At 33.8% G+C, this 23,138-nt stretch overlaps 1 protein-coding gene across 3 annotated transcripts in view; it reads right to left on the bottom strand.

Moving 5' to 3' along the window:
• The window catches only part of LOC105204551 (adenylate cyclase type 6), a 178,493-nt gene that overhangs the window by 96,178 nt on the left and 59,177 nt on the right, over positions 1 to 23,138 (bottom strand). For all 3 annotated transcript variants that reach the window (XR_005574382.1, XM_011173653.3, XM_039447161.1), the window contains exons 3-4: positions 16,129 to 16,386; positions 12,448 to 12,606 (exon numbers count right to left, since the gene is read on the bottom strand). Coding sequence is in view for 2 of the 3 variants with exons in the window: in XM_011173653.3 (XP_011171955.1) it covers positions 12,448 to 12,606; positions 16,129 to 16,386 (417 nt within the window). In the remaining variant the exon portion in view is untranslated. The remainder of the gene's footprint in view (positions 1 to 12,447; positions 12,607 to 16,128; positions 16,387 to 23,138) is intronic.

Raw genomic sequence — 23,138 nt, 5'->3', positions numbered from 1 at the left:
CGACAAAACGCCGCTTACGCTAAGCGAACTTTTCGATTGGCTTTCGGATTGCAGAAGTGCGAGAGTTAGGTTTGATTAAATCGAATTCGACAGAGGTGCGAGTCAACGCGCGAGGAAAAATCGAGAGGAACGATGTCAATAGATAGTCGCTAATCGATACATATAGCCGGTTTTGCAGAGCAATTTTTCTCGTATTGTTTGCCACTCGCTCCGTAGGATTGGCGAGAGAAAAGATCTTATCGTATCACGAATGGAATTGCTGTAAGCCCGGTGACCATTGGCGAACTACCAATAGTCACAACGATCGACAAAGGCATATTATCGTCGCGTTGGATCGTTCAATATTTAATCTTCCATCATTCTGTAAAACGCATGGCGAACGATGCGACGCTCGCGCTCTCGGGAATCGCAGCCGTTGCTTTTTTGTACCGACATAATAATTCTGCGATTTTTGAACAACGTTTCGCAAATCGGCTCTCTCGTTAGTGTCCCATTACAACAGCGTAAGATTGAAAAAAGAAGTAGAGCAATGATAAACGTTCGCCTTTAGAGATATTGGCATGCAATATTGCAACGATATTATAATACACACTGAGAGAAAAAATTCCTAAATTTTAATAAACATTTATTCCAATAGTGCTAATGAAATATTTATTTATGGTACATGAATATTTATTTCATAAGAAAAAAATAATACATAAATTAAATTAGTGATTCTAAATAAATATTATTTAAATTTAGTAAATATTTTATTAGTATTTTTGAATAAATATATTAGAATTTAATGATTTTTCCCTTAGTATATGTTTTGATGTTTCTGATGTTTCAATTTCCATAATATATTAACACATTAATAATGTATTAGCTCATAATATTAACACATTTGGTACACGTAACATTTAGAACTATAGAACTATAGACTTCTGAATTAATTTTTACACAAAAGAGCCCAAAATTTCACTATCTAAAATTATCTCATTTATTTTTATTTTTGAACTCTCAATTTTGTGAGTTCGCCTCTTGAAGGAATTATTTTATTTAAATAGTGAAAAATCCTAAATTCTGTATCTTTCATTCTTGCGATTTTTTAATCACGAGAAATAAAACTTTGCCGCGTCCATCTGGTGGCGGTGGCGCGGAAGCATAAATCTATTTTTTATGCTTTAAAATTATTGTATGTATAATTTAAAATTATTATATGTATAATTAAAATTATTTTTTTACAATATTTTCATTATATTTTTTAAAATATTGCTGCAACGTTGCTGAAGTAATATTGCAAAAATGTCTGTAATTTCTTTGCAACATTGCACTACAATATGTTGAAACGTTACTGCAATGTTACTGCAAGCTTTTCTGTTGTATCGCATATCACAAAAATCTCCGTTATAATACGTAATACAATATTATATGATACGATATCAGTATAAATTATAACAAGTATAAAAGAGCGTGATCATCCTCTCCAACGTTCTCTGTCTCCGTTCTGCTTTCGACAGTGCTTTCAATGTTTTTCATATGTGCGCGTAATTCATAATCCATTGTTCCGTTATAAAGGAAGAAAGCGTGTCCCGCGGAAATTTATGACGTAAATCTCGGCGCATAAATCGCAAATGCACTTTAATTGTTTAATTCCCGGTATACCCTTACTTGCCGGCGTATATGCGTGGGATACCTTATAGGTTTGGCTCTACTAATGGCTGGAGAGGGCCAGCGGTAACGACATAATAAAGAACTTTGCAGGTTGCATCGAAGTTAAAAGAGCGAATCAAACCAAAAGATACTGGATGAAAGTATAAATCTCTATTCTCTTTTTTTGCCGATCCTTTCACCCTTCACGAATCTCATTTCGTCGCTTCTCTCTTTCTTATTCTCTCTCTCTCTCTCTCTCTCTCTGCCTTTTTCTGCCTCTTGCGATGTTCCAGTTGCATTCATCGTGATTCTAAATAATCGAACGATGTCTCGCTGTAGTTTCGCCGCGATTCACGGAGTTGCCAATCTACGCTTTGCGGCTACAATTGTAAGCCGAGAACGACAGCGACAGAATGACAGATATTGGGCGGATTAAGTCGGTCGGGCCCCGAGGGTGTGTGCCGCCAGAATAAATTTTATTTAAGTCGCCTCGCTCTCTACATTTGTCGGTGTTGTAATTTCAGAGTTTCTTTTCCGTTGCGAAGGAAGGTCCCGGAGGAGGATGGAAAGGAAAATTAAATATCTCTTTTGCCTTGAATAATAATGATGAAAGAAGAAATATACGGCTAGAGAATAGATTGAAAAAAGTCTGTATTTTATGTTGCCACAAATTGATGCTAAATCTTTCTAAATGTAAATGCATAAAAAAAGTAGTATCAAGCATTGAATTAAAGTTAATATATTTTATATTTAACAAACATTGTTTTGTATATATTATATATGCAAGAAATTATATTCTTATTTATATATGAAACAATAATCTCGCTTTGTGTAATTTAATCCTTTTTAAAGAATTTGATAATCTTGAATTTCAGGAAAATGTTACACAGAAAAAGTTGTATTCTAAATTTAAGAATTACCCTCTTATTTTTATAATTTCGACTAAAATAAGTTCAAAGAGGATTTTTTTAACTTCAAAGGGAATTCTTGTAAAGACTAAGTTAGAAACAAATATTATTAATTTTAATAAGGATATATAAATAAAATGTGATTGTAGAATTTACGACTTGTACTCTAGGATTGATTTTTTAAATATAAAAAATGTAATTTTAGAATATTGAATCTTATTAGAACATATTTTTACCGATTATGAGGATTAAAAACAAACTGATAAAAATTGTAAATACTTTTGAGAAACGGTCTTTAAAGCATGCGCGTTGTTTGAGATGAATAGGTTAGCTCTTTGAATTACTTTTTATTACTCTCATCCTTTATTTAAAATTATGATATTTACGGTTTTGACCAGCGAACACATATTACATCATACTATGGTAAATTATAACGATATAATTGTTGCAAGCACCAAATAAAATATGGTTAGTATAAAATGTCATCGTTCAGAAGTTTGTTAAAAAGATTATGTTATTTTCAAACAATATTCTAGAAAAGATGAATAAAATACGTTATTCTTATAATAAGTACAATACAACTTTTTCGGTGTATATTTTTATTTCAAAATTACAGGTAGTAACCAGATAAAAAGTTAAGCAAAACGTTAATAACTTTTAATTTTTAATTTAGTTAATTTTAAATACGCTAATTTTTAACTTTTAACTAGTTATTTTTAAACTTTAACTTATTAACTTTTTTCTACATTTATTTTTTTTATCTGTATAAATGACAGTATAATACATTGGTATCATCTTTAGATTATATTTTACATTATATACGTAAAATCATATTTTTAATAATCATAAAATATAAAAATTGTAAAAGAATACATGTTTATATACAAAACAATATTTTTCTTTTATTTTATATAAACTTATAAATAAAACAAAAAATTTATTTGATAATTTATACTAATTGTTTCGTTATTTAGAATAATGCAATTTTCAAAAATTACAATATTCTAATTTTATATAAATAATGATTTTTAAAATTAACTTTTATTTTAACTTAAGTTAATTTAATCTTAACATAATTTTAACTGAGTTAATTTTTTATTCATATAACTTTTAACGTAACGTAATTATATGCCATCAACTTTAACTTAATTTAATTAAAAAAATTTATTAACTTACCCAACCCTGCAAAATTACAGTTAAAATTACATTTAAAAAGCATAATATAATTCCTTTGATAATATTATAGTATTAAAAAATTTTTGGTTTGAAGATATTGTTATCTATTTGATATTATTTTCCTCTCAACTCATGAAAATTATAATTGAATAATGAGAATATAATTTTCTTAATAAAATTTTCCAAATTTTTTTATGCAAACGAATTATATCCATTTAATGCTATTTTATCTTATTTCAGTATTTAACATTTTGAAAATAAAGATGTTCTCAAAACAAGAATGTTCTTTTTTCTGTGTGCCGAGAAAATGTTGATAGAGATTCTCTCTGGAGATTCTATTGCGTCAATATTCGACTTTGAAAATTCGTTCTAAAATTAAAAAACGTCAATATCCAGGTAAAATTACAATCTTTCTCAAAGCGTCTGTAAACGCTAACTTTGCCTCTCGATTGTTCTATGTAATTAACGCCTGCAACGAAAGTCTTTAAATAACCGATAACAATTGAATATAATGAGACAGCGCTTTTATCTCTCTGTCGAAAGAAACCAATTAACCTCTATGCCATACAACGAAATAATGAATAATCACACACGCGAGATACTCCCGCGCACAATGAATAATTTCGTCGAGAATTTCCGTCATTTGCATACATTGTCACACAGTTTCTCTCTCCCTGAAGAAATATCTTTCCTCTTACCCCCGTAGGCGTTGGCGCGTATTACAGACATTTCAATGTTCGCAATTGCAAAAACCTTCTTTATCGTAATCATTACATTTATCATGTTTTAAATATGTTCTTTTTTATTATAATAAAATTTAAATGACTCTTTTTCACTTGAAATATATCCTCAAGCAATTAGAAGGAGTTACAAAACTTTGTTACCTATTTGCTTCCTGGAAAATCACTAGTGAAAACCTACAATTTTATAAATCACACTTTTTAGTTATAATATACAAACTTGGTTCCGATTTATTTATCGATGCAAATGCGATCAAAATCCAAACCAATTATAATAGCATTCACGAACGAAAATTTCTGATACTGTAAAAAGAAACCGTTTGATATTACTTTTTTTCTTACGAAATATCAGATGGAAATGAATCGAATGAAAATATCGATTTTATTCACGAAAACCCGTGATATCGCTTATTATTGCCGCAGTTTCCTTTAACGCATCGATAAGAACATCCATTTACGTCGGATATATATGTGACAGCGTCACAGAACATAGCGCCGTTAAAACGACGAAAGGTTTCCCTTCGGACCCGCTCATTCGAACGGAAAAATGACGGCGAATCGACCGTCGCGTCGGAGGCATCTCGCGACGCACATATCGCCGACGGAAATGCCGTCCAAGTGAAATGCAATCAAATCGACGCATGTCGCGCGAAAAACGCTTGTGGGGAAGGGATTGCTCCCGTCGACTCGTCGAGTCCTCGCTTCGCGATCTACAATCTACGTGACCAGACAATGGAACTCCTTCTCGCGGGAATCACACGAAGAACATCGTAATTCGCGCCGTTTTCCGGTTATCCCGTCACGTTCCCCGTGACAATCGCGAGCCAATTTTCGAATTCACGAGTCGTCGCTCTCGAATTCCCACGTGTAATACACGGGCGCCTGTAAACCCGTACCGATTTCCAAACCGCTTTAGCAGTTTTATTTTCAATATCTTCGTAAGATTTCTTTATCTTCTGCGCGCGTAACCCTCCGCAGTTGGATGTTTTCTTATCTCGAGCACGCGTCAGCCGTAAAAGCGAATTCAAAATATGAAAAACAGAAAGAGAGAAGGAGGGAGAGCTAGCGGACTTGATAAACTGCATAGTCTAGAGTTTTTTTTTTCCGGTAGTGAAATGACGCAATTCGGATCTCGTGGCGGTCATAGGTCACGTTTTGTTTTTCAAAGAACAAAGATAAAGCACGAATAAAGATCTCTCGTTTCGGATTAAAGCCTATCGCGCATGAAATATATAACAGAGCATAAGCGCAGCATATCAACGCCGCTGGATCAATGAGCAGCATAAAGTCGCCGTATTAATTTACATAAGATTCTCATTAATCCAGAAAAAGAACGAATGCAAGGAAAGAGGCTAGAAGGAATGATCAATACGCGCATGTGCATGTGTGTGCGCACGCCAAAAGAAAACGCATTGTTTTTCACGTTTCTGACGTTTTTCAACCCAACCAACGAACCAAACGAACTCCGTCGCTCCTTCGCTCGTCGCGTTTACGTTCCCGCGAATATTCCTGAGAACAGCCTGCTGCGAAGCTCTGCTGCGCAAGAACTTGTTAGCAAAATTTGAGCGGAGGAAACCGAACGTTCGCGTTTCGTCAACGTAAGGATTCGTCGTCGAGGACTCGTCACATTGCGATAAGGGCAAGCGCGCGCACGTACTTTTGTACACCCTCTCCAATCCCGTAGCTTCCAATACACGTATAGCAAGCGAGAAGCGCAACAAATTTGGGATCATTACCGAGAGTTTTCCGTCTGTGTGCGTGCGTGCGTGTGTGCGTATAAATAAATCCGCAAGTAAAAACCAGTTACGGCAACGTGCGAATTTTTTTTTAATTTTTTTATCGTCATCCTTGTCGTTACGCTATGTTACCCGGCTGTCATCGATTCGGCGGCGATGGTGATTTGTTCCGAAATAAGATTCAACTATGAATGCACATTCCAAAAATGACGTGCAACTCCACTCTGTTTAGATTCAACGAATAATTTTTAATTGCAACATCGGTACTGATGTATAATATGTACGTGCATAGTTCGCGTGAAGAGAGACTAGATTATTGACTATGATTTATTCACGTGAAAAATAAGCGGTATATTTTGATCGACGGTGTTAAAATCAAACATTGGCATTTAATGAAAATTCTAGTGCTCTTTCTTCTCCCCCACGCACACGTGCGTGCTCTATCATCGCGGATAAAGGAATGTAAAGGAAACGCATACATTTCTGTTTCTAACTACACAAAATTTGGTATGTTTAATTACAGGAGCTGTTACAGTCTACTACTGCGAGACTCTAACGGAAAGATTTCACGAGCCACGGAAAATAGTGACGAGGACGATGCGTCAAAACGAATTTGTCACAGCGCAACCTGTCAAACCTGCGGTTGGGCTACAATTCAAAGGCGCGTAACGTCAATTATTTTTTTAAAAACACGTGAATCAACTTTAACTACTACTATATTATCATGTCAAAGGCATTTTGGTACGCATGTTTGAGAGGCAAAAGGATCAACACATAGCTCGATAAGACGATAACGAATAAATTAGAAAAAAATTGTCATTAATTATGAATTGGATTTATGTCGTACGCAAAAGTAAGAATTTTAACAAACTTGAAAATTGTCAAAAAAGGAAAAAAAGAAACTATTAAGATAGAGGACGGGGAAGGGTCAGAGGATACGAACGCGAAGTGTGTATGAAATAATGATGTAAGGAAGAGAAGTACAGCGTAAATATGGATCGCGCGCGAATTGAAATTTTTATCAACGACTACATGATTTCCTCGTTCGTTCCTAATTAGATTTCTCTTCTTGATTTACGCAGTTGCGTGTGCTTGAATGGAAGCTACAAGTGTGTGCGCGTTCAAGACGCTTTGTTCACGAGCACGTACGCGTACCGCTGTCGCTAAAACACGACGGCGGATGACATCGAGACTCTCAAAGAGACGACGATCTAAGACGAGGTCGGCGGCAGATAGATCTTGTATCGGCATCAGAATCTATTTGCCACACCAACTCTGTTGCTATACACATACACCCGTACGCACGTTTAGCATAAATGCAGCTTGCTGTAAAAAATATCTTATTGTGCTTATTAACCAGGTCATTTCATGGTGGACCCGAAATCAACGTTTTGTGCTAAAACTAATGAGAACTTTTTTTGCTCATATATGAATCATTATTAGTGGATTGGTTAAGAAAATATTTATAGGTTTGTGCTTTAGATTTCATCGTATTGATCGTCAATAGAAACTCAAACCTCTATACCACATTAAAATTGTTATTATTATAAAGGTTCTTATATTTTTGTCATTTTTTTGTTTTTTTTTCTTATTTTTGTGTTTTTGCCATTTTTAAAACTATTGTTTAATGGAAATCGAAAGAAGATCGAAAAATAGTCTTATTGGTCTTTCTTTTTCATAAATATCACATTTCACATTAATTATTATTATTATTATTGAGCTTCAATTATAATTATTAATTAATATTTGATTAATGTTTGTTTATTATATATTTGGCGCTATTAATCCATTTGATGCAACGATACCGTTAGTCATACTCAGAGAGAGGGCAATAGTTCTGTTCTATAAAAGACAGATCGATTTGTATGTACAAGAAATAAGACGCAAGTGTCAATATGCCATTGTAATGTTTATTGATTTCGGAGGTAATAGATAAGTTTACTTTAGGATTTACTTGAGCCACTTCCCGCAATAGAGCTGATATCGGCAAGCCATGGCGGTTAATGGATAACAGTACTGATCCATCTGAGGCCAAACTTCGACGATCTGATTACTCGAATATCAATCGTCGTCGGTGAGTTTATCTTATACGAGATTTATCAAGATCCGGATTTCGGGTTAATATTATTTATGTCAGATAGGGATAAGTAACAAGTTCTCTGTTTTGCTTTTGGTGCTAGTCAATTCTTCTCAACGAATGAATGTAAAAAGAAGATTTGCGAGAGAAAATTATTCTTCGACGAAAATTATCAACAGCTTGACAACGTTCGTAAGGATAAGTAACAAGTTCATGTTGACGCAGAGCGACGCAAAACGACGACGGGGCGAAATGTAAAATGCGTCCGATGCATTTCCAGTGATGCATCAAACTTTTAAGTCGTAGGAGAAACTCTTTGGCAGATAAATGATTAAGTGTCGTTTTTGCCGCTCGAAAACTAACAGTTGAGTTCTGACGATATTTTTCAGCATTACAAATGACGTAGAGTAATGCAGAAAAGTCTTTCGGTTATTTTAAAGCTTAGTTATGTTAGCAAAACTACGCGGAGAAAAAAATGTAAGTACTTTGGTTTTGCCAAGGTACTTAAAAATTGGATATAGATCTGGAAATAATTCCATTCAAATAATTGCATAAGATGTTCCAATTAGATGTTGCAATCATTTTGCAGCATTGCTCGACAAAATTATTTTTAAATCAGTAGCTAAATTTGTTTAAAAATTGTAAGACTGCATTGATTCAAACGAAATAAATCAGAATAAGTATGAGATAATAAAGTATGAGAAAACCAGTAAGGAGCCAAACACTAGATGTCCGCGTGTATTGTATAAAAATATATTCTCGATAAAGGAATTGTGTACATACACGAACGTTTCGCTCCAAGTTTTTGGACCATCTTCAGCATAAATGAATATTTGTCGCAAATATTGAATTATGGATATGACATATAGAGTTTGACTGATCCGTTGTAATGTCGAAGATTGAAATAAATAGAACAATTTGCTTAATCCATAAACTAACCAATTCAAAAAAGTATTTGTCAGTATGCGAAGCATGTTGTGGTATTGCTTACGCATATGAACGGTCAAAAATAGAAAAGCACCGATACAAATAACGATATGGATTATATTGATATGAAAACGATATGGAAAACTTGTGAATTGTTAATTATTTTATATACTTGTACAAAATCATTCTTTTCGTGTTACGTAACAAAACGGTTTAGCTAAACATATCCTTTTTCTGCCAAGAAAAGATTCAAAATTTTAGCAATTTAAACTAACGATTTGTAATAATTTATATGTTAAAAAAAATATATATATAAAATCGTTTTCAGACATTTTATAATTAATAATTAATTAATAATTTTACGAATATACGCCATTTTATAATTAACAATAATATCAGAGAGATGACATTTTTGATATCTAAATATTCTCAAGTTACTTATCTTATCGTTAGTAGTATAGGGATCTATTTTCGTAGTTAGAAGTTATTACATAGTCCAAAGAAAATACGACTTTGAGTATTCCTCGGCAGCAGAAGAGTTAGCACACGTTCAGCATTCTAAAACACGCCTCCGCGAATATTTCCATATATCAAAGTCCTTGTTAGGGCACTCGCTGCGTTTGACGGGCGAGACATTTCGATATATTTCTATTTGAGCCCTACGGGTGTCGGCAAAGGGTCGGCTAACGCGTTAACCACGCAGCTCGTGCCATCGGGCCATCGGGCTTCGCAGCCTCGTGGGCATCACGGTTGTATCTTCGCCAGTTGCGTTCTATTTTCATCGGACAAAACCGACGATTCAACCGCGAAACACAGCGATTGTGTGTCCGAAACACATACGCTGCCTACGAGAATACAGACAATTTGTCGTTCGCGTCGGTTTCGCGTTGCCGTTCGCGGAAGAGAGGAGCGGAAAACACGGTTCGTACCTGTCGTTAACCGGTTCGTCTCGTGCCATTTTACGGTACACTGCAGGTTTTCGGTGGCCGACAGTCGAAACTTGTTGCGCGAAATTCTATTCTCTCGGTTAACAGCTTTCTCTCTTTCTCTCTCTCTCTCTCTCTCTCTCTCTCTCTTTCTTTTTCTCTTTTCCTTTTTCTTCATATATACATTTCTCTTTCTTTTTCTTTCTCTTTGGCTTTTCTGAGTTTGCCAAGTCTGACGCGTGTTACTCCTACGCAGCGCGACGTACGTCAATCGATGGCGCCGACGCGTTCGGCTCGCTCGCGCGTGCTTCTGCATGACGAACTTAGATTAATTCCCGATAGCATCATTGATTTGCATGACAAGAGTTTGACGAGGAATGTCACTACTGTCAACTTAAGACGTCGTCGCCTCGAGATCTTGTTGGCGGGTCCCCCGTTGTCAGCGACGGATTTTTCGATAAGTCACATCATTAGCGAGATTGAGAATCAAATTATCAAGAAATTACCAAGACAAAAAGAGTAATGCATTGATGAAATCACATTTGATAAAGATAAAACTAGGATTCTTTAATGGAAATGGTTGGAGGAATACAGCTTTTTTACGCTTTGATGTATTTAAATAATGACACTGAAGAGGGTCCAAATTAAAAGTTGAAACGTATGTGCTTTTGTTCTCGTTGTATATAATTAAAAGTGCGTAAATACATTCGTTAATTCACGAGAGAAAAATTACGTCGAAGCAAATTAGGTACAATTTTTTTTTTAATTTCTCGGAACCCCTGATTTTGTTTACAGAAAAACAATTCAATCAACAATTTATTATTTTATATATAAGTAAGAATATTAAATGTTCTTGAAAGAATTTATAAACTTAAATAGACGTAATTTGCTCACATAAAGAAACAAAATTTTTTTATATTAGCAAATGCCTGTTTAAGATTATGAATTCCTTCAAGAAAATTTTGTATTTTTGCTTTTGTATGAAACAATGAATTATTGATTTAATATTATTATAATTTTTTCTGTGTATTTTTTAATAATAAGAATTTTATATATATTTTAGTTTATGAATCTCGCGAATAGCTTATTTATATAGGTCGCGAGAATTATTGAAAAGATAAGAGGACAACTTGTGAAAATAGCTATTAAATAGATAAATTCTAATTATTATCAACAGATCATTACTTGAAATATTATTCGATTTAAATTAATGATCTGTTCAAAAAATTATACAAAATAATAGAAAATTATAATAAAAAATATCAAAGTATAGGGAGAGTTGTTGAATGTGCACTGGTCTCCTAAATCGCACCTTTTCGAAGTTTTATATTTTTATAAAAGAAGTGATTTATTGTGGAATATTTTACATTTATCGTATATACACTTTGCAATTATACAAGATTAAATCGACATTTTTATAAAATTTACCAAATTTTGTAAATTATATTACCAAAAATGTTATTATAATAAATGATATTAATGTAGTAAGACTGATAAGTAATAATAATAAAACTAATAACTAAAACGACAAAAGTATGTCAGTTGCAAAACTAAATAAAGCCAGTTTTATTTTAACATCCTTATCTTTTCATCATTCTTATATTTAATTATTAAATGTTTGATTTTTTTTAATAAGTTAATTAATAAAATAAATCAATAATTCCTTATATTTTTAATTTATAAACTCGACACTTTCAAAAGCGATTTAAAAAATTCACAGGTACGATTTAGATGACCTAAATTGTAACTTTTATAACATGTTGCAAAAACAGCACATAATTAATTTATTTATTATCAGTAGAAAATTAAACATATCTGAAACATTAAATGCAATTTTAAATGTGTGTATACAAATCAATATCAAATGGGAAAACTAATAAAAGAGGATAAGTGCTACGCATTTGACAATTCTCCCTTACTAAAAAGAATTACAACATTCAGTAGTTGATTAAAAAAAAAAACGTTGATACTTATTATAATTCTTTGGTTAATAATCACATTGACGCAGACGCGTTTTAATTACGTAACTCGCTGATTTTCAGCGTGAAAGCTGTCAGATATAACTTCAAACATACTCGTATATCCATACAGAATATGCATATGTAGATGCACGTGTGGTTAGAAACACGACCGTCGGACGCTTAATCGTTTCTACTTTGGCGCAAATCTACGCCGGATTCAACCATTATTTGCTACGTAGCCCGCCGCAATCGATGTAATTACGCATCCGGCACTCTCATTAAAAGCGTGATGTCCGAGTAATTACGGGGGAAAAAAAGGGAAGAGAAAAGTGAAACGCGGGCCGCACCGAAAACGGTTACCTACCTGCAGGTTCTTGAAATGATGAGAGCCGCAAAGCGAGCTCAGGAATCTGCTCAGGGCGCATTTCCGCGTGTGCTGCGTGATCCCTACGTTCGCTGTCGCTTCCGTTGCAGTCTCCTGTCCGGTTGTCGGCGCCACGCCAATCTCCGACCCTCTAGTCACCTATGAACAGCCACCGATAATTATGTCTCCAGGTGAACAGGATATTTAAAAAATATCAGGACGAGTAGAGACATGAAAAATTACTTTTAATTTTAATAAATTAAAAACGCATATTGCAATTCGCTTAAACAGAAGTCTTTAGCCGGATTCTTATGCAAATTGCATATCTTTTTTTTTAGAAAGCAAATTGGAAAGTGAAGTTAAAATAGAAATTCGTCTTATTGACAAAGCATTCTAAAAATATATATTTTTGTGCATATCGCGCATATTATTTGCAATAAATATTTGCATAAAAAATCCAATGTCTATTTTTCATAACTAACAGTGTAATTTAATAATTAAGTAATACGGCTACAAACAGAGAAATATTAAATAATTCTACCATTAGAAAAAGCTACTGCTTATTTACTTTTCACTCTTAACAATATAAACGATATTTTTTAACAAAGAATAATTTTTTAGAAGAATTCTATTCGAATATTATTTAGCGTAGAAATTCGTCAATGTGTTAATATCGCAGATCTTTATTTACAAATATATCGGAAACGTGTATATTTGAAGTTAATAAAAAACGATGATTCAAGTCTCACGCGCGTAACGCTACGCCGCCCACGTCTCGGTTAATTTCGGGGTACCCGGTAGTATCGCTGTGTCACGATTCGTCGCGCAAACAGTACGGCGCACAGTGCATAAATGTGATTTAACGAAAGGCACACATTGTAGCCGGCGGACGTGTTTGCTGGTGTTTGCCCGTAATACGATAATCGTTGCCTACCCCAGCGCGCGATTGTTTGTACATACATCGGCCGCGAGCAGTTTCCGTAACGATAATACCGCCCATTCCGGGGAAAAGATCATGAAACGTATGAAATGCACAACGAAACGACGTTACGCGCCGTCGTATTGTCGGGAAAAATTATTACAATTTATTTATTCGCCCCTTTCTATGACGCGGCGATATTTTTTTCTATCTGCAGACTTCGTAATGTGTTTATCAGGATTGCACTGTCAATTTTCGTCGGTTCGTCGCGCAAAATGGCAATTTTGATGTCGGCGTCACGGTCAACAATTCGTGATGTATGACCAAACTGTCGTCCAAAAATCTGCACAAATTCGACGTAACAGGAAGAATTTAAAAATATGACTGAACGCCCGAACAGCACCTTTACCTTAAGATGTTCGCAATGAATGTCGCAAGGACATTCTTAGGATGTACGGACGTCCCTAAGGGATCTATGCTATACGGGCGAGTTGATATCGAACAGGAAGGTGGACTTTATCGGCAAAGTCCAGGTATCGGAATGCACGACATCGCGCCTCCACCTTGAAAATTGAGCAGGCACGTCAAAGGGAAAGGGATCTGACAAAGTGGTTTCGCCTTTCCGCACAGTTTCCCGTTTCCTCATTTTGTTCAGCGATTCGTACTCCGCTTGCTGGAGACTCGGTCGCAGTAATGGAGAAACGTGATGCGCGTGCAGCGCACGGGCGTATCACTCATATACGATCACGTGCGCGCGGTTGTTAATAGAATGTACTGTCTTTCTCGTATTAGATACTCGAAATTTTACCCGGCCGTCCGATAACGAGGTAACATTCTCCAATATCGTAAGTACATTATTCGCGGATAATGATAACTACACCGCAAATCCAAGTGTGTAAAACGCGTAGTCACTTTTTTACGCCTTTTGTATTTTTTATGCATTGAAATTAATTTCCGCGTTTAATTTTTTTACTTCTTACTTAGACGTGTATTAATATTAAATTACGCGTCTGAGCATATAAAAAAATTACACGCATAAGTGCGTAAAACGTAAAAAGTGATTACATGATTTTATACACAAGAATACACACTTGAATTTGCAATGCAGTGTCATCTCTGAGGCCGAGTCGCGATCCACGAGAAAATGGTTATGATATGTAGGACAGTAGGCATGAATATCATACACTTCAATTGCAAGCTCAGACAATAAGATAGTAAAAACCATCTCTCTAAATTCTTTGGTGTGAAATCTCACTCTTTTGGAGTGGAATTTCACTCTTTTAGTGTAGAATCTTGCTTAGGAAAATCCGGCCAATCAGCTGGATTTCCACTTCAAAGAGTTTAGAGGGATGTAGTACAGAAGACGCGCAGAATTGCAAGATCTATCTATAAAGGCTGCGTTCCGAAATTCACTGCTACTACTGAAAATCTGCAGTATATGTAACGGGAACAATAGACTTTTGGTGCTGGCATTGTGTATCGGAACGCAGCCTAAATTAGTAACCTAATGTAATCTTTACATATTGTCGCGCTATGAGCGGGGTCTAGCAGAACAACATAAGGCATTGTATAAATCGATAGAAACATTTTGGATGAACTGAGAAGCTTCTAAAGAAACTTAAAAACATTAATTTATAAAAGGAAAACATAAAAGAAGGGTACTGCCTACTCGCCGGTTTTGGGGTTTTTTACTTATCTTACGAAAAACTTAATTATTATACAATTCGAAATAATATTGTAAAAACTGCTATAACATCTGAAAACACCTTCTCGTTTATATTCATGTGTTTAAAGTTTTATTTGTTGTTTTATTAAAAAAATGTAATCCAAAAATAAACTCGGTATTGCTTTGTCGATATTAATATGTCGATATCGGCAATCTTTCTTTACTTTCTATGATATACTGATACTCTCTTCTTTTTTCTCCTCTTTTGCATAATTCTTAAAGCTGCACGAATCACGGATGTTTTAAAAATAGGTCGATTTTAAAAATAGGTTGCAATCTACATAAGTTTGAGAAATCCTGTAAGCCTAGAGCTCTAACTCTTAATGACAATGCGGTATTGTTACAGTGTCATTGCGTAGCTTTTTTATTATACTCTCTAAATTTTGCAGAATAAATCACTTGAAAAATTGCACTCGCTCAATTTTCACTATTTTAGAATGATATTTTACTTTATAAGATTTAGAGAGTACATACAGAGAAAGATAAGGCAAGGCAAGGTGATGAGATAAAACGAAGTATCCCCTGTATTGCGTGATTCGAATACAGGAATCACAATCAAGCGTTAGATGTTGCCTCTTGGTCGTTGAAAGTTACCCACGAGTCAGCGAAATAGGCAGTTGCGTTATTGAAATAGATCATAATTTATATTTTTTTGCGTTTTGTTTATGATTTTATCTAATTTTACTTGTGATATTGGTTAAATTATATTATATTTTAAAGTGTGTTCCATTTTTTGTCTTATCTATTTCACCCATTGGACAAGATGAGAAGAAATTACAATACCTTATAATATTTACGCAATTACGACATTGTAGTAATTAAATCGACATTCATTTTTTTAGATTGTAACATCAAGTAACTCATTTTCTCGTTACTCATCTGTCGTTCGAAAATATGATTTTTGGGGCATTCTTCATACAGATTATTTTATAAATTATTTCATATGAAATCTGAAGGATTTATTAAACAATTATTTAGTGACTATATAATGGGTAAACATTTACCTCGTATTCGATAATGGACAATTATGACTCACCGTGATAATGGAGGGACGCGGCGCGCCAGTGAAGTGCTCGATGACCTCCCAGTTGGACTTCTTGATAGGCGGGGTGTGCGGCGTATTAGGGGTGTGCGGTTGCGAGGACGGCGTGGAGGGTTTCGAACTCGATGTATTGAACAGCAATTCGACACGGGGTTTACCGCCGTCATGACTGCTGCTCACATGTTGCCTGAGGCTTGCCCATCTCCTGGTGGTCCTGGGGGCCCCGGTTATCGTTCTGTGCCCCATTTCGCCCTGTTGAAATGAAAAGACACGGTCACTCAATCGGCTAAACATGCTGTCGACTCGATATCAGTTAACCACGAAATTAATTTTGTTGAGACCTATACTTGTGCATGACAATATTACATCATGTCTTATCTTCTTTTGTTTAAAAAACTGACAAATGAGGAATTCGTTTTAATTACAATTAGGATTTTGCAGGATTTTTAACGTTTCAATGTTTGTGGAATGACGATGTCATTGTGTGCCATGAAAAGTGATAATTTTTATTACTTTTGTATAACAACTAAAAGTACAGACGACTGTAAGAGAAGAAAGCACAGACTTGTTATAAAAGTGATAGTTAATTTGTTAGTATTATATCTATTATTTACATACAAAAATGAAAGTCAGTATTAACTTAAAACTAATATGTTCTATTTAAGAATCATTGTCATATAAGCGAGTATATAAAACCTACTTTAAAAAATTTAATAATCTTAAATTTCAACAAAATATGTATTATATTTTTATCTTAATATTTTAATAGTTATCTAAAGGGTACAATATTGTTTTGATTATAAATTTGATTATAAATCTTAGTTTGAAGCTATATTTCCTGCTCAATTTTTTATTTCTTTGTCTTAATTTATGAAAATTGTTATTGAATAAAGATTAATATAATTTTTTCTTTGATGAAACAGTACACAATTTTATGTGAAAAAAACAAAATAAATTATGTTTTTTTAAGATTATCATATTTTTACAAAGTTTATTTTATTTTCTTGCTCACATATAAGAAAATGACTATTAAATAGAACACAATTTTTTCTGTGTATAAGTAATTCGCATATCTATACATTTACGTATAAATAAAATTTATTGATATCTTTGCTTAAATTGTAAAAAATTTTTACATAACTTATTTGAAATACACTCTGCACGCCATTTATCGTGTTTTACTTAATGTCAAAGTTCTACGAACATTAAGTTCATCCAAAAGATATAGTAATGCAGAAAAATAATTATTTTGTCGCCATTCAATTTAAATATCATTTTTCTGCTTCAGTGGGAAAAATATTTCAACGATATTTTTAATGTCAGATCTCAGGAGGAGTGTTGTGTCACAGAGACGCCATTATTTATGTCGCCTCAAGCGTCGAAAGTATCTATTTGGTTCTGCTCAAAGCGAAAGAGCGGCGTCAAAAGAAAGTCGACACCCGTTACGTAAATTTTCACAACTTTGCGCGGAAATTGCAGTACGGAGAGAAACGTGAAGTTATGTTTTTGCACTACAATGCATAGCGTCGTGCATGAGCTACGCCAAAATTCTCTCAAAGTCTCCTTCCTCCGAACTTGAATGCGCCTCTCGTCTCGTCTTCGTGCGCCCACGAGATTACGAAAGTATTTTTAAAATATGCTCTCGACTCAGAATGTAGTAAATGTCAAGATACACAGTGTTAAATTTCGAGTATAATTTAAATTATTCTTGATTATTTCTCATTTGCTAGTATGACGTTAATTTAATTAAAACAATAGAGTTAAATAATTTAATTCAAGGAATGTTAAATTTGACTCAAATTAATTTATTATTTACTAGATGCACACGTTAATATGGATGATGCTTACTCTAAAATTAAACAAATCAACCACAGAAATGGGCTGATTAAATTAGATTGTTCCTTTAACTACCGTTTTATGTTAATAATAAAATCGGACACAATTTGAAATTAAAAGTTAAAAATAACAAAACGTTATTTAACTTAAAGTGTTGGTTAAAAATTTCTTTAATATTTAACAGTGCACTGTTAAATCAAATATTAAAGAAAATTAATAATTCCAAATTTAGTCGACAAGCTGGCAAATTGTTTATTGGTTAAACTAGTTTATAACATTTTGACCTAAAGTTTAGGTCTTTTTTAATCGCAAACCTTCGTTCTATACAAAAATACATATAATTTTGACAAGTGTTGACTCACTCTATAATATTTCAACATCTTTACCAAGCGTTGTTAATTCAATTTATACAGATTTTTGACAATGTAAACATTACTGTATAAATAAATTTTCTGGAAAGAACTCATAAACGGTTGTTCCAAATAGAAATTTTAGTTCTATTTTCGACCTAATTTAAACCAATCGAGCTTCTCTCTTGGCAGTTATCGAAAAATTTTCCATATTGGTTCAAATAACGTTTATTTTCGACTTCTTAAAATTTCTTCCACAAAAATAGTAATAGAATTCAATACGTTCAAAAGAGGTCCATTTTAGAGTTTAAGGTATCAAAAGAAGTCTATTGAGAATTTAAACTTTAAACTCTTGACTCGAGGTGTTTCAAAATTGAACAAATGGTTTGACTTACTCAAATTGAATCTGAACCTTAGATCGAAATATTGTGAACTAGTTTAACCAATAAACAATTTGCCAGTTTATCGACTAAATTTGGAATTATTTATTATTTGCACCACTGACGATTGTAAGTAATACTACGAGTAAGTATTAAAGAACTTTATAACGTTTGGGATGAAGCATTTTCACGAAATATCCCGAGCAAGAGAGACGATTTTAAGTTCCTCGAGGAACTGGCGTTCTTGAAACGAGAAGATACGACGTGATACCAGGATGGCGGCAATGTATCCTAAACCGGAAGTGATGCCGTCGGGAAATGACTCAGGGTACGCGACGGCGTAAACCGGCGTCAGCTGTCAGGAATTTCATCCTAGTCATCGCCCAATGTACGCGCGCTCGCCCCGTTCGTCGTGAAAATGCGGTTGTCGACGCGGAAAACGGCAGGCGGTAAAGCTCGCTAAGCGGAGCGCGACAACTCCGAAACCCAAACACGCGCGGGGGTGGAAACTGTGAAACCGTGGCGAACCGCGGTAAACAAGCCATATCGCTCTCGGTCCCGCGTCTCTCTCTCTCTCTCTCTCGCGTCTTTCTCTCGCAGAACAGAGTACTCTTCACCCCGTTTTCAATGCGGTCTCTCGATGCGCCGTGTTTTGCGCAGCGGTGCATATATCTGTACATCTGCGACCGGGAACAAGGGCATATGAGAGAGTCCCCACGTGTCATATGCAGCCACCGTCTCGTGTGCAGTCTTACGCAAATACGCACGAGTCACCTTATCACGGTGCGCAAACAAACGAAAGCGGATTTGCATTAAATTATTCGTAGCACATTTAATTGCACGATACGGGAGGTGATCGTACTAATTCAATTAGCATTTTGCGTGCCAGGCATTAAATTACACTTGATCATTGAATTAAATTTGAAAGGCACGTACGAAAGTAATTGGGGTATTCGTTTTAATTAAATGTTATCATATATAATTTTACGAATTTTCAAGGATAGTTATTGGGAAATCGTAAGATCTTTAATGTGAATTGTATTTGTAACTTTGTTTACATTTGATATTTAATATAATTTACATATCTCTATTATAATTTTTTCCAACGAGGTTTTGATAAAATATTCAAACAGTTAAATACACGTTTGAAAATAATTTTGTTAGACTATCAAAATTATTGAGGATGCTCATGTTGGTAATTACACGTAAAAATATATTCTTGTTTTAAAGAAAGATATAAGTAGAAGAAATGATATTTTTCTGAGTAAAATGTCTACGCAGAAACATTTTGTAACATTGCTCATTATACTTGAGTGTACAAAATTATTTTGAGAACTATATTTAAATAAATTTTTAAATACTTTGGCAAATGCGTTCTCCGTTAATTTTGAAAATTGAATAATTTATTTTAGCTATTCATAAAAATTTGAAAATATACGAAATAAAAAATATATACATGCATCCTCATAATAATCAATAATGCGTAATATTTGGAAATATTTGGTCTCCTTTTTCATATTTCGTTGCCAACCAATACCGCAGCCAATTATTACGTTGTATCGCACTCTCTCTCACGAACTCGACCAACCGTGAAATATTAGATCGAAGAAGAGAAAAAAGTTAAAGAAAAGAGTGAAACGGAGGTTTCAGCTTTTCTTTTTGCGAAAAAAACAGAAACTTAATACGACACTGATGTATCTTTGCGAATCCTCTTGTGTTAAAGGATTCGTGAGGGAGTAAGGCTGAAGACGTCCCCGTGTATGCTTTCTTCGAACCAGGATCGGATTAAGGACTAGTCGCGAGTAATGCTCCTTTTTCTACCTATTCATGTATTATACTGGCTTGAGTGTTCCATAGAGGTTTCTTCAAAGCTTTCAGTGTCCGCAGAGAGAACTCTGATTGAGTATCACATGTACTCAAGCTAATCAAAAGGAGCGATTGAGTAAATGGGAATGTTTCGTCATTGGTAATTTTACGATAGAATTAAATTAAATACGAATTTGTCATTTTATTAATTTTGAAGGTACAAAATTAATTCAAGCTATTAGATTAAATCAATCTAATTAGAAGTACTATATATATATATATATATATATATATATATATATATATATATATATATCTCTTTTCACATTTAAAATAATATTAAATTTATATTTGAAAAGATATGAAATGCTACAATAAAAATTACATGAATATATATATATGTATGTATATGTATAGAAAAGAATAACTATAAATTAAAGAAAGTTTGGCTACTGTCTCGCTATTTTTTTAAAACGCTGTCTCGAAAAGTAACTAAATCCGACCCTCTGTCGAAGCGCGACATCTGACTCTTCATGTATACATGGTGTTGTGAAAATCCTAGCGCGCGTGTTTGTCATCCTTATTTCCAAACGTTACATACGCCATATGCGTCCGCAGACGTTTATACCTTTTCCCGATTTTACGCTCCTTTTCACGTATCACCCGTATATCACCTCGATATTCACTAGGCAGTTTTCAGCTCAGCAAATCTCATAATAACGACTTTCGTCGCGTCGCTGCAGGCTTATGCAGTTTTCGCGATAACGATTTTAGGGATGCGTCGATGTAATGTGCTTTTTAACGCCGCTGCGTGTTAACGATGCACGACATTTAAATCGCCTCGAAGATGAAAAATAACGCTTTCGTATTTGAGCGTCGCGCAAAATGAATACTTTCTATGCGGAAATCCATTAATTTTCATACATGAAAAGGAGCCTAACCTTGATTTTAGCGCATTTTGATCGATTATTGTGAGGGTTATTTCTTTTGCAAGATACCTTTCTATTATATTTCTTTTTATGTGCCCTTATGACTAAAGTATAGCATTCATATTATCTATAATACTTCATCATTATTGACATTTATTCGGCATTTACTTTGCGAATAAAATAAAATTTGCTGAGTATTTAAAAATTTCGCTGTAACAAATAATTTTGTTAGACCAGCAAAATGACTATGTAGAACGCTCAAGTATGACGAGTAAAAAATTTTGATATTCCAGTTTGAATGTTCTTCTTAATTATTTTGATGATCTAATGAAATTATTTTCAGATCCATGTCCAGCTAAATTTTTAGATATTTTAGCAAAACTTTCCGTGTACCTTCATAAAATACACGATTAGCACAAGGTAATTTTTCCTGTGCAATGTAAGCTCTTTGGTACTTCGTACTGCGTGCTCTTTGATATCGCGTGTTACGTAATCGTTTTATTATATCTGACGGTGTTCCCAGAGAAAACCCAGAGAGTCCGATATTGTTCTACTTTCGCGAGGCGAGCAGTGTACGTCGGAGCGCACACTGACTTGTATCACTTAATTGACGCTGGTCTTCGCATAAAATACCGTTCCAACATTCTGCTAATGAATTTCAAGAAGGATATAAAATAAAATTTTTGGACTTTTACATGATTAACGTGTCTTTGCTTTGTATCACTATACATTCAGCGAATCTTTCACTTAATTCTTTACGCGTGCGCGAAGCTCGGTATGATATATACATATGTTACTTTGAAAAATTACTTTGAAAAATTAAAACAAAATTATTTTTTTTATTCCAAATTTTTTGTGACTTTGTACTATTTTGAAATTAAAATCGCTAAAATTAAAATTTCAAAATTCGCGGTTGATTTAATATGGTGACTAAAGGTGCGACAAAATTTGTTTTTGTATCTGCAAAATGTACTATAACAAAATTTTTACCTATACGCGATATATTGAAATTTAGTATTTAGGAGTCTTTGGAATCGCTGATTTGAAATCCAAATTCACAAAATAAATTTTCAAAATATGAAATGTCAGACCAAAAACGCAAGAAGTCGTTAGATTTATACTAAATTCGATATTCGAAAATTTTTAAATCACTGATTTTGAATACAATGTAAAAATACAAAAATCTAAAGAATAAATTGATTTGCATAAAATATACGCAGGTATTTGAAACCACTGATTTTGAATCTGAAGTTTCAAATTCAAAATCATGGATTTAAAATGGCAATCTACAGTAAAAAATGTAAATTAATACTTTTATGAAAATTTCTCGAATTTTCATAAAACTTACACTTGAAAGTACATAACTAATTATTAATTTTAAAGCTAGATAAAAGTTAAAAAATTCCAAACTTACTGTAACCATTTAGAGAATTTCAAGAATTAGCTCAATTATTATTTTTAATTTTTTAATCTTTTATTTCAAGTTTGTTAATCAGGAATTTTAAAAAATTCTGAGTATCCAGTTTTAAATGATTAGGCTTGTTTTTTAGAATACTAGGTTAGATCCGCCGTTTTGAATTTCGAACATTTTCAAAATCTGACTCCACATTCGTAATCAGTGATTCCAAAAACTGTATGTCAAGTTTTAAAAAATTCATAGTAACGAAAAATTTATATTTAAAAAAATTAATTGCAAAAACACA

This window comes from Solenopsis invicta, chromosome 3 (genome assembly GCF_016802725.1).
Source record: "Solenopsis invicta isolate M01_SB chromosome 3, UNIL_Sinv_3.0, whole genome shotgun sequence".
In the NCBI taxonomy this organism is placed as follows: Eukaryota; Metazoa; Arthropoda; class Insecta; order Hymenoptera; family Formicidae; genus Solenopsis; species Solenopsis invicta.
The sequence above is the reverse complement of the archived record's forward strand: the minus strand, read 5'-3'. Positions and strand labels throughout refer to the sequence as shown.